Below are 12,308 nucleotides of genomic sequence, written 5' to 3' on the forward strand. Positions count from 1 at the left end.
ATATCTAGTGACTCCACTGCACTTGTGGACAATGTTGGATTTGGGGCTATTTTGGATTTCAGAATTCCAGATAAAGGAGGCTCAGGCTTTACTTCTAAACTGCTCAGTAACCAACATTTTCTAGGCAATGAAAGTCTCTTTAAAAAATAAATGTCAGAGAACAGAACATTTTAGGAATCGCCCCACCATCATACTGTCCTGTTTAAAAATGTATTTCCCCATCCCCAGTAAGAAAAAGTCATGGCAACCAATTTACAAAATAAACTCATCTGAGCAGTACATTAATATGATTATTTCAGTGAACATTTGACAATAGCCTTTTATTTGTTCTGTAGTTCCTGTTGTCTTTATTGTCTTTATTGTTATTGTGCAATTTTGAATTTATTTTTTACAGGGGAGTGTGATATTGCTTTTACTTAAGATGTCAGAGGAAGGAACTGGTAAAAACATCCCTGAGTATTCCTTGCTTAAGAAAGAATGAACTAGGAAATTAATGGAGTTGCCATAAGTCAACAGGCGACAGGAAGACACACACACACACACACACACATACAATCCAGCCCCGGCATTCATTTTGTATATTTTGTTCATACAAATCTGCTAAAAGCAAAGTACCACTCCTAATATGCCATCTCATGAGATCTTTTGGGAAGAGCTCTCACAGCTCTACATTATGCATGTCTATTCCAAAGTGTTTTATTTTATCCAGTGGATTTCCCCCCATGTAAATATGTATAGGATTACAACTTTTGCCCTCTACTCTCTCTAAATACTTAAAGTAATCCAGTGCAATTTATATTGTAAGCCACTTTGGGTCTCATTTTATGAGAAAAGGGGATATAAATCTAAAATAATAAATGACCTCAAACTATGCAAGCATATTTGTGTCTGTGGCTACATGTGTGGATTCATTATGGGGCATTGCATGGGAACCCAATTTGCCACTTGGGATCTGAGCTCTCTTTCATCTGGTTTGTTGTGGATTGGATCCAGATTGTTCCCATCCAGTGCGTGATTCTGAAAAAAAAAAATTCACAAGTCCAAAATGACAGTTCTTCTGCACCGACTTGCATCAAGAAACCAGAAATGGCTATGACTTTTTTAAAAATCACACATCCATGTAAAATTTGGAGACAAGATAGGGCCTGAATATGGATCAACTCCAGGTGTGTTTGTGCTGATCAATTACAAAGTTTGCTATTTAAAAACAATTAAGCTGCTGACTTCTCAGTTGTGACAATGTATGCTGCTCTTGTGCTGGTACCATCTCACTCCAGCATCAATTGGCTAGGTTTGTTGAAGCTAAACTAAGATATATGATAATGATATTGATATACAGTGGACGCTTGTTATACGCTGGGGTTTGGTTCCAAGATCCCCCGTGGATAACAAAATTGTGGATGCTCAAGTCCCATTAAATATGACATAGCAAAATGGTGTCCCTTATAAAAAATGGGAAATCAAGGTTTGATATTTGAAATTTATACTTTTTTTGAACATTTTCAAACCGTGTATGCTTGAATCAGTGTATAAAAAATTTGTGTATAAGAAGGGCCGACTGTAACAATTTAGTTGAGGATAGTATATTTTTACTTTATTGTATTAGCAACCCAGCTCTTGCAATTCAATGATGCAGCATGAGGAAGGACAGGGGTGATGAGGGAATACTTTAAAAGCAATCCACTTGATGTGATTTCCCTAATAAATTCATCCACTCCCTTTAAAACATTTGTTTATCTTGGCTGAGGGTGGAAATTTCCCTCTCATGGACCCATGGTCCCCATACCTGGTCTCTTTCCCTTCCAAAGCCCTTGGTGTGGGACAGGAGGAGAGGTTGGGAGCTGTTGCTCTTGTCACCCTATAGACCTTGGTTTTGGTGGCCAGTCTATGAATCCCTGAGCACAACTGCATGGTGCCGCCTCTTAAGATGTTTTACCTTAACTCATTTGCTATTTACAATGAAGGTAGATAGCAATCCTGGGATCTATTCCCACCTTAAAGTATGGATGCTGGCTGTAATGGAATGCACTATCCTGGATGGTGCTGGACTCTCCTTCCTAGGAAGTACTTAAAGAGAGTTTGGATAACCACTTCTCAGGGATGAGTTAAATGTGGATTCCGGTGCTGGAAGTAGGCTGCACTAGGTAACCACTGAGGTCTTTTGAATTCTATGCTTCTATGGGGTTGTCTATACTTGCCAGAATACTCTGGGCCACCTCTGGACTATTCTGGCCTCAAATTCCCCCTCAAATTCCCCCCTCTCCTTGTGGGTTTTGAGGTCTCTTCCTCAGTGATGATAGGTGTCTATCCTTCCTACACAGTGCTCATTCATATCCTGGCACCACTGCCAAGGGCTGAATGAGATGCCCAGCCATGCTGTCAACATTGGGTGCTTCGTTCTGATCTCAGAGTGACCTGCACCCACAATGGTGGCACCATGCAACCTGGTGATATGAGCAAAAAGACAGCTCCCATTGTCACTGAAATTCCACCAAAAACCCTCAGCAAATGGTGAGTTACTTAAATGTGTGTTATGCAGGGAAAGCCCTGAATTGGGTGCAGGCGTTGTGAAGACAATGTGAATCCCATTTTGGGTTTTAGCATCATGTAAGCAGGACCCAGCAAGCTTGGGGGGAACTCGGGGTAAATCACCCCTGTAGGCAAGACTTTAGGATTACAGCACCAGGTACTTGACTATAGATGTGGGTGCTGGGTACCCTCAGTCCCTAGATCAGGTTGTGAAGAATGCAATGGCCCCAGAGAATCCAGGAGTTAGGCATTATACTTACAAACAGATAAATCAAGTAAACAAAAGGATTTTTACTACCCTAAAAGCCTTTTATGGGAGGCCTCATGGGTTTGAATAAGATCTTTGGGAGCAATTAACTGATGGAAGAGAAGGTGGAGTGGCAAACTGTCACATACCACGCATAGGCGGTGGTGTGGCTTGTTATTCTCATAATTCTTCCTATTGGAGGATATCCCCATTGTTTCTGCCAGTGCTGGCCATGACCTGTTTTGGTGGGGTTCTGAAAAAGTAACTCCCCCCTCCCCACACACCCAGCCGCAGCAGATACTTGTTTAGATGTGTTAGGCGGATGGAGTGCAGAGATCCTCAGAAATCCTGCTGATACAGAATGCCTTTAAGATCCTGCCTTTCCCATCCTAATCTACAGAGGAAACAGGAAAAAGGAACTTAAAACTCCCTTTGCTCAGACAGGGACAAAGCTGAGTCTCTAGCCCATTCCAGTATTACAGTTCATGTGTCGCTCCCTGATAGGCACAGCATTGCTCTACAATGCAAGGAAAGAGCAAGGACTAAGAGTTATCACCCTCTGAAAGGACATCTGTTATTCCATGAGCTGCAGTGCAAACTGGATGGATATACTTGGCAAAGCGTGGACTTTTTTAGCACCTCTCATCTTCTGTGGATTCAGCCTCATGCTTTCAGGTAGGACTCCTTAAGGTTATTTAAGGACCATCCAACTAACTTCTGTGATTTATATAGATGAAAGTTTCAAAAACCTGGCTTTGTGCTCACTCTGTACGTCTCTCTTTGCTTGACTCCAGGATAAATTTGTCCCACTATAAAGTGAAATCAGAGCTCAGCAGTGATTTGTTTGAGAATCACGAGAAAGTGGCCATGCTGGCTGGGGGATTCTGGGAGTTGTAGTCTCAAACAGTCACTTTTCTGAACTCTGCACAGTACATTATCATAAACCACAATCTTATGCAATGTGCTTCCACACTTGGGAAGGGAGGGAATGTGTGAATATGGTTAACTTTGTAGATGTTTGAGACAAATGTACATTTTTCGGTCAGTGCAGATTCTTTAAAAAAAAAAAAACTAGATGACTTTATTCTATGTTATTCAGAATTGTCAGGTGTCTGATGAATCTATGTTAAAGAACAGTCCATCTTTGTTCTCTGCTATTTACAAAGAAATTTGTTACAGATGTGTTCTTAGTATAAAGTTGCATCCCCTTCACTTAATGAATCCAGGCAGTACATGAAGGAAACCAATTCTTATGCCTTTCATTTGAAGGCTTGCATGAAACCACTTCGTAGTAGTGTTAGCTTCCTTTGTTGTTATATTTAGCAGGAATTACAAATTGTATCATTTATTATAATCAGTGGCAGCAAATTAATTGCAGGCCTTTTATGGCCAGACAGGTTGGTTGTTTAGTGAAAGATAACAACTGATATTCAAAATAAGGCCATGCAATATCTTTCATTGTTTTTCTTTTGACCTCAGCCAGTCTCTGCAATTCTAGTGTATTCTCTCCTCTTACTCTTATTTTTCTGCACTGCAACAGTGGAAATACACTTGCTGGGAAAAGAGTAAAAGGAACAGATGAAAACTAGAGGAAATTAATTTAGTATTTTGACAGACATGGATTCAAATCCCACCAGAGTTTTGGACTCAGTGAATGTGGGCTTGGCTACACTACTATCAGAAAGTCTCACTTGTCTGTCACTTAAATGGGAATGAGGGGCCAACTTCACAAGGTACTTGTGAAAATATATTAGATTAAACCCAAAAGCTTTTTGTTAATAGCAAATCCGCTCAATACAGTAATAACACTGCCATTGTCATATTTATGATATTTCTCTGGAATGATTTTTGGGCACCTCTGGCCAAAAGTATTATGCTGGTTCATAAAATCTTAGAACTAGATTGTAAAAAATTCAGTAAAGTTTAACAGTCTATATAGGACAACTTACTCCCTAAAGTTTCCAGACTTCACAGAAGCAGAATCTGTAAGTGATAATGACTAGAACATAATTCCTTAATTAGCTTTAGTGAGCATTGAAAGTGGAAAAGATAACATGACAAACAAGATAAGAAATGCTATAAGTTATTATCATGATTGCTTTGGATATATGCATCTGTGCAACCTGCAAAATTAGCTCCATACAAGCCCATTAAGCATGTCAGAGTTCCTTGGCCATCTTTCAGTTGTGGGCAATTAGGAAAAAGTATGATATCTCAGGCAAGGGAGATTTAGAGAACAGCGGTTTAGAGAGGTTTCGTTTTTGAAAGTTGAGAAGTTGAGAGAGATCAGAGACTGCTTTATATTTTGTTGGCCTGTATGGGTCTGCTATAGGTGCCTAGCCATCAAAACCAGAAAATAACATTCAATCTATATTTATTTGTTTCCACTGTATCTGTAGGAGAAAACAAATGCAGTTACTGAGAGTCAGTCTGGTGCAGTGAATAAACAGACTTTCACCACAAAGGCCTGAGTTCAAATGCTGCTTAACAGCTTAGAAGCTCATTATGGTGTCCTTTTTATCTCAACCTGGCCTTCCTTCCAGGGATAGTTCCATGATAAAAGCAAGAAGGTATGCTTGAAGGAAGGACAGGATACCAGTATATGAATTATTTTTCCAAAGTGAATTTGTCAATGTTGTGTGACTCTATAAAGCTGCACATATATCGTTGTTCTGTCATCACTCATTATAACATAAGGTTCACAACTGTTCTGAAGACACTTAATCCTCTTTTGTCCCACTGATTTTTCCCCCCTTGGCATCTCAAAGGAACCCTTATTCCCTTCCAAAATCGATATAGGTGGTGTGTGTGTGTGAAAAAGGAATAAGAGCATATTTGAACCCAAGTATTGAAAAGGTTCCAACCTATACGGCTCAACTGCTTTAGGTGTGTATTGTAGTCACACCCATCTCAATAGATCTGTCAGCTTTCCCGCTTTTGTTTGAGTGTGATATCATGTTTCCTGGAGCGAGCGGTGGAAGACAATGCAAACACGCCCTCCTCTAGATACAACAGGCGGAGTCCAGGAAAGCAGTATTGACATTCCCTGAGCAGGGGAGGCATTAGAGTCAGGGCTGTTGGCAGCCTTTTTTTAACAACACACTTAACCTTGCCCCAAGTTGTGGGGAAGGAAGGGGGAGGAGGTCTGTTGTGGGTGTTACCGCTGAGGAGGCAAAAATCGACTCCACCCTTGTTCCAAGGTGGGGACCAGGCCTCCCTTGGCTTCGCTGCCAAAAGCATGGAATGCTTCCCCTCCTTTTCCTTGTGGGTCCCACCAAGGCGATCCCTGCCAGCTGACCAAAGCCCCCCTATCTCCCAAAACAGCTGCCAAACGGAATACGGGAAGGAATGCATTCGTCTTTCCTGTAAACTCTGTAGTAGAAAATGCACTAAAATGCAGAGTCAAGGTACAAACCCAGGACAATCTTAAGGGCCAAAGAGAAAAGGAATGCAAAATTAAAGAAACATCTAAGCATCTCCTCAGTGACCAGTACAGTAGCAGTTCTTTCTGCCGTGATATGAGCTATGTTGTTGTTGTTGTAGTTGGCCATTTTAATGGCCAAAGAGCAGAGAAATGCAAAATGAATAAACATATGCTCTTTTACCAGTATGGGTAGCAGCTTTAAGTCTCTATCATGACCTGAGGCATTATGATGCTCCTCCTCCTCCTCCTCCTTTTTCTTCTTGTTTTCCCAGCATAGCTATGCAATGGTAAGGAAAGTTTGACATTTTGCATATCTGCCTGGGACAAACACCTAGTGTCACAGTAACCCTGCTACAAAGAGCAAGTATAACCTCCAACACTGCACAGGTGAAAACATGGCAAATGTGATTAATGAGGGATGACACACAAGCTTGGAGATGCTGCGGCAGTTTGCTTTGCATGAGCCTTCAGAGAAAGACAAGTTTCCTCTCCTTCCCTTCCTCTCCCCTCTGCTGAATTAATGGAGTGCAAACTACTTTTGCACTTTGAACACAGTTTGCAGCAACTGACGCATGCTGAGAGCAAAGGTGGGGAGAGGAGGAGAGAGAAACTGGGACATTTTAAAAGCATCTGAAAAAGTGAGGTGGCAGAAAATTAATAGGGACTGTCCCTGCCCAGCCAGGACAATTGGAGGGCATGAAGTCTGTCAGACATTCTAAGGGGGGAAAGTGAAGGAGGAATATCTTTACAAAAAGTGCTAGAATGGGACCCTTATAGCATACAAGGTGTATTTGCATATTATGTTGGTGTCTGTGGCTGCCTAATGCAGAGATTAATGCTTACGTCACCACAATTCTTAACACACAGGGCTATGAAGAACGTCATAATCATATGATATATTATGGTAGCTCCATCTTATTGATCAATTGTTAAGGCAAGCAGTTGCACTAATATAAGAAATACTTTTGTTCGTGAACTTTTATCTAGAAAGCAATTACATTAATGACTAATATGGTGTTCTCAGACAACTTTCTGTCTCCATTAGGTAATGCAAAGTTATCTGGGTTATCATGTTCAAGAGTGGGGCTGCAGCATACTCATTGGGAGTGTCAACTGAGTGTCTTTGAATGTACTTCATCCCCCTCCCCTCCATTGAACAATGCTGGCATGGAAAGGTGCCTCCTCCCTTGGATGGGAGCCCAGAATACATGTGTTGAAATCCCAGACTGATCACGGCTGTTGTTTACCCTCCGCATCTTTTAATTAGCTGCTCTTCCAAGCTCAGTGCTTTGATAATTCAGGACCTTTTTTTGCAAAATTGGCAACACTTTAATGTGGCTGTGGAAGGCCTACTGAGCAGGGATGGGGAACTTGTAGCCTTCTAGGCGTTGACTGACTACAACTCCCATCATCCCTCACCATTGAACATGTTGTATGGCAGTGATATGCATTGCAGTTCAACAATATCTGGAGGCCACAGGTTTACCACCAGTGAAGATAGAACGTCCATCTGAACTTAAATGGAAATGTGAAATAAAAAAAAAGAGATGCCAGATATTTATAATGGCTTAGTACAAACAATTTATGGTTGGCACTAAAGACAAAAGGAGATGTCTAACATATCATTAACATCATCCTGCATTTCCCTCAGTTTGTGACAGTTAAAGCATATGGTTCCCGTCCATGAGGTTTTTGCTCTACCCCCTATAGATGGGAGAAAACCACAGGTGCTCAAGCCCATATTAGTAATTGTATGGTGAGGTGTGCACACCTATGTCAATGCCCCTATGGGCATTCACAACCATTGGCAAATATGGGCAGAATGACCTGTGGGAGATCCAATCTGCAGATGGCTAACCTGCCAATATGGAGGCACACTGTACACAACTAAAATTGCACAACATGTGTAAGTTTAAAAGATAATCAAGCAATCAAAGAATTAAAATAATAAGCAAAATATGAGGGATGGAGACCACTAGCAGGGAGAAAACATTTGTGAAGATGTCATAGATTTCCCACTGAATTTTTAGGAAACACCTAACATAAACAAACAGAACTATGCTCAGTGGTTATACCATTTGGGTACATTGATTTTGAAAAATTCTTTATGTTTATGGATAGAATAATAGAATCATAGAGATGGAAAAGACCACAAGGGCCATCTATCCAACCTCTTGTCTTGTAGGAACACACAGTTAAAATACTCCTTAGAGATGTCCATCCAAACTACGGGCCTGGACAGACAGGCCAAAATAAAGTTGCTTTGGGTCACTTTGGAGGTAAGCTGTTTAAATTATGTATGCATCCTAAGATGCCAGAAGCTATGCCAAAGCAACATTCCAGTCCTAAGGACTGGAGCTCAGCTTTGGTGCAGCATCTGGCCTCTTAAGATGTCATTTAAACAGCATATCTTCAAAGTGACCCGAAGCAGCTTTATTTTGGCTTGTCTGTTAAGGCCCTATGTTTCAAGACCTCCAAAGAAGGACAGATCACCACCTTTGGAGGTAGTTATTCCACTGTCAAATCACTCTTACCATCAAGAGGTTTTTCCTAATGGTTAGGAGGTATTCTTGTAACTTGAATCTATTGGTTCATTTCCTGTTCCCTGGAAAGCAGAATACAAGTCCATTCCATCTTCTACACAACACCTCCTGATATATTTAACAGAGGCTATCATTTAACCTCATAAACTTGTCTTCACCCAGCTAAACATATCCAGCTCCCTCCCCCGTTCCTCACAGGTCATGGTTTCCAGACCTTAGATCATATTGGTTTCATTCCTCTAGACACGTTCCAGTTTGTTAATATCCTTCTTGAATTGTGAACTGGCCTCAGTATTCCAGGTGAAGTCTGACCAAAGCAGAATCAAGTGGTACTATTACTTTCCTTGACTATCCTCCTTGTACTGACTTTTTGGGCCACTGCATCACACTGTTGACTATTATAAACATCCAACATCTATCATTCAGTGATCAGAACTACATGTCGACATGTATTTTATAGACCAACTGCAAAGAAATGTGGTTAACTTCTATTAATGTATCTGCCTCACCCATTTTCATATCCTAGGTATTCCTTCCATCTTTATACTTTTTCATCATCTTTCTTCCCCATCACTTTCTTTCATTTCTTTGTATTTCTGTTTTAAAATCCCAGTATTTATTTTAAAAAGGAAACAAATAGTATTAAGCACTTTCTCTCTTCTTTATAGGTATTGTAGAAGCAACATTTGATTTAATATTGATCAATTCACTCCCAACTGTGGCCGATTCGGAGACCTCGCTGACCTGTATCACATCCAGATGGTGTTCCCCGGACTCTATCAAAATTGGCCGAGATTATGATGCTTTGATGAACCAGCATCCATCCCCGCTGACAGTAGTTGATGATGAGACCAGCGGAATAGCAAAGAAGGTGGTATGGCAAAGGGAAAAGTCTGGTGAAAGCATTGGAGCATACTACTGCGAAGGAAAATTCAGAGATAAAGTGAAGAGAATACATACAATGAAGATGCAACAAACAGGTACTTTATAGTGTTAGAAGAAAATGTGTATCAGGAAGGGAAATATTCTTGTCCTCACTGAGCACAATGTCATCAATGCCCATCCAAAAATTGGCAACCATCACAAGGGTTGTTTGAGTCCTTAGAGAGCATGGGCAGTTAGTAATAGCATGAGATTAAATCAAGGGTGTATTTTCTGGAGGTTAAAGTCATCGCTAGCTACTGGTCATGATAGCTCTGTATTACTTTTAGTATCAGAGGCACTATGTGTTTGGATACCATTCGTTTGAAAATAACAGGGAGAGAGTAAAATAAAATTGCACTCAACTCCTGCTCTTAGTTTATCACTTGGGAACTGAATGCGTAGCTGGACCAGCATGGCAAAAGACACTGCAAGTGAAGGTAGTTTTTGATGGCCTCCATGGTCAGAGATGAGGAGGATTTATGTGTGGCACAGGGTGCCATAGCGTGGCATGTGATGAGGTGAAGGTTGAAGCTATTTAAGACTTGACCACTCACATACCTTTTTGGATTATCATAGCATGGAGTAGCATCAGCTTCACTGATAGCTGGTAGAAATTTGGGTTTTGGTTGCTTTGGTTAGGTGGCTGGTAGAGAAAGGAGAGAACTTTGCTGGTCATTCTGTCCCCTTTGGCTTCTGTGGATGGAGTGATTGCTTTGTTTGTTTGTTTGTTTGTCTTTTCCTGCTGTGTTGTAACATGTGTGAGTACATGCTGAAGGAATTGATTGTCTTTAACCTGCGTCAGGTTACTCCTCCCTCTTGCTCCTTTTAAATTAAATCAACTTTAATAGGGATGAGGGAAAATAAAATGGCACTTACTTCTGTGTCTGGTGTCATTCCATGGTTAGTCATCAATACTGGACTAGGGGGTCTTTTGTCTGATCCAGCAGGGCTTTTTTTAGGCTCTTGTGATCTTATATGGACCCTAAGGAGTTGCACACGGGGCTTAAGTAAGGAGTGGAAATGATTTACAATGGATGTCCATAGTGTTCATAGCTGAAAATGTCTATACAGTGGTCCCTTGGTATCTGCTGCGGTTTGGTTCCAGGGCCCCCTGTGGATAATAAAATCCATGGATGTTCAAGTCCTATAATATACAATGTTTGACACCACTTTAAGTGCTGTAACTCCATCCTATTGAATCCTGGGATTTGTGGCTTTATAAGGTCTTCAACCTTCTCTGCCAGAGTGCTACAAAACCTGTCCAACACTCAAACAACTACACCATGCTGGCTCTCGATTATTGACATGTACGTGCATGGAAAGCTAAGCTTTTTTCTTTTCTCTGCTATAACCTGTAGGCAGGGATGCTATGGGACTGCTTGTGGTTCAGTTTCTATTTTCACAATTGGATTACTCTGCTTGAGAGATCAAGTATACCTCCTTATGTTATATGATCTCTCCAGAATTCCAGAATTTTTGTAGATATTTTCATTGCACACACGGAGAAGAGTCAGTATGGTTTGACAGCCTCCTGGAAACTGCAAAATGAGACAAATCACACCGCGAGAGGTAGGGACATTGCAGTCGTCGGAATAGTGGAAGCTTGTGTGATTTATGTGATTTATGAGTCCCATAACATATTTGACTAACGGAGATAGGGCCTCTGGTGCTCAAAATGTAGTTCATATAAGAATTTGTTCCAGCAGTACCTAAATGGTTTTGTATGTATAATTAATATATACTTACACTGTACAGATGTCCCTAGCTATAATAATGGCAGCAAAATCACAAGAAGTTTAAATCAATTGCCCTAACAGAAAAAAACTAAAGAGTACAATTTCCTCAATTCATGTTAGTGGGCAGGTCTCTCATGGTCAAAATAGATATTAAGGGGCACACATATTCCCTTTGATTAATCCATTTTTCTTCCACAATGGTATTTACTCAGAAATGCTGCAGCAATCGGATTTGTAAATCAAGTTCCTCTTTACCATCCAATAAATTGTTACAAGATAAAGCACACTAAATGCAATATGTGTAAGTGTGGAAAATCAAACACTATGATAAACAACTAGCTTCTACCACTTGTGAGAGCATCTCTGTATTTTAAAAAACTGATAAAAATATCTAATATGAGACTGAAAATCCTTCCTACTGAATGCTTGTGGAAAAGATCAGGGCCACATAAGATGTTGGGGACAAGGGCAAGGTGGAGTTCCCCGCAGCTTTGATTTCAAGTTCAGGAGATGACTGGAACAGGAGCTGACTCTTATCTAACGCCTTGTGTGCACTGGCCAAGATACTCCACGGGTAGCCCTGTAGGTACCCTATTCTCCCTGTCTTTCTGGGCCCTCCATTTCTCTGCAATGGTGGCTATCTGCATTGGTGTCCCACTGGGCTGCTTGGCATGACCACAGCTGCTGTGGGTCACTTGCTTTTGAGGTCAGTATGAGGTGTCCAGCAACAAGCACAAGGCTGGACACTTTCTTCTGATCTCAGAATGAGTGAACCATGATGACCACAGACATGACATGCAGCTCAGCAGGACATTGCTGTAGACAGTAGCTGTGGCATGGAAACGGATGGCTCAGGATCTTTCTGGAAGACCCAGAGTAACAGGTATACTTTTAAAAATCGTTAT

The 12,308-nt window shown here is 41.0% G+C and overlaps 1 protein-coding gene across 2 annotated transcripts in view; it reads left to right on the forward strand.

Annotated features, from left to right (window-relative positions):
• Positions 1-3,163: 3,163 nt before the first annotated feature.
• TEK (TEK receptor tyrosine kinase) overlaps positions 3,164-12,308 on the forward strand; it is a 45,670-nt gene continuing 36,525 nt past the window's right edge. For both annotated transcript variants that reach the window (XM_089488084.1, XM_089488088.1), the window contains exons 1-2: positions 3,164-3,451; positions 9,412-9,723. In XM_089488084.1, coding sequence (XP_089344210.1) covers positions 3,358-3,451; positions 9,412-9,723 — 406 coding nt within the window. In that variant the 5' untranslated portion in view covers positions 3,164-3,357. The remainder of the gene's footprint in view (positions 3,452-9,411; positions 9,724-12,308) is intronic.

This window comes from Sceloporus occidentalis, unplaced genomic scaffold (genome assembly GCF_023333645.1).
Source record: "Sceloporus occidentalis isolate IW3139 unplaced genomic scaffold, rSceOcc1.0.p SCAF_1, whole genome shotgun sequence".
Classification (NCBI taxonomy): domain Eukaryota; kingdom Metazoa; phylum Chordata; class Lepidosauria; order Squamata; family Phrynosomatidae; genus Sceloporus; species Sceloporus occidentalis.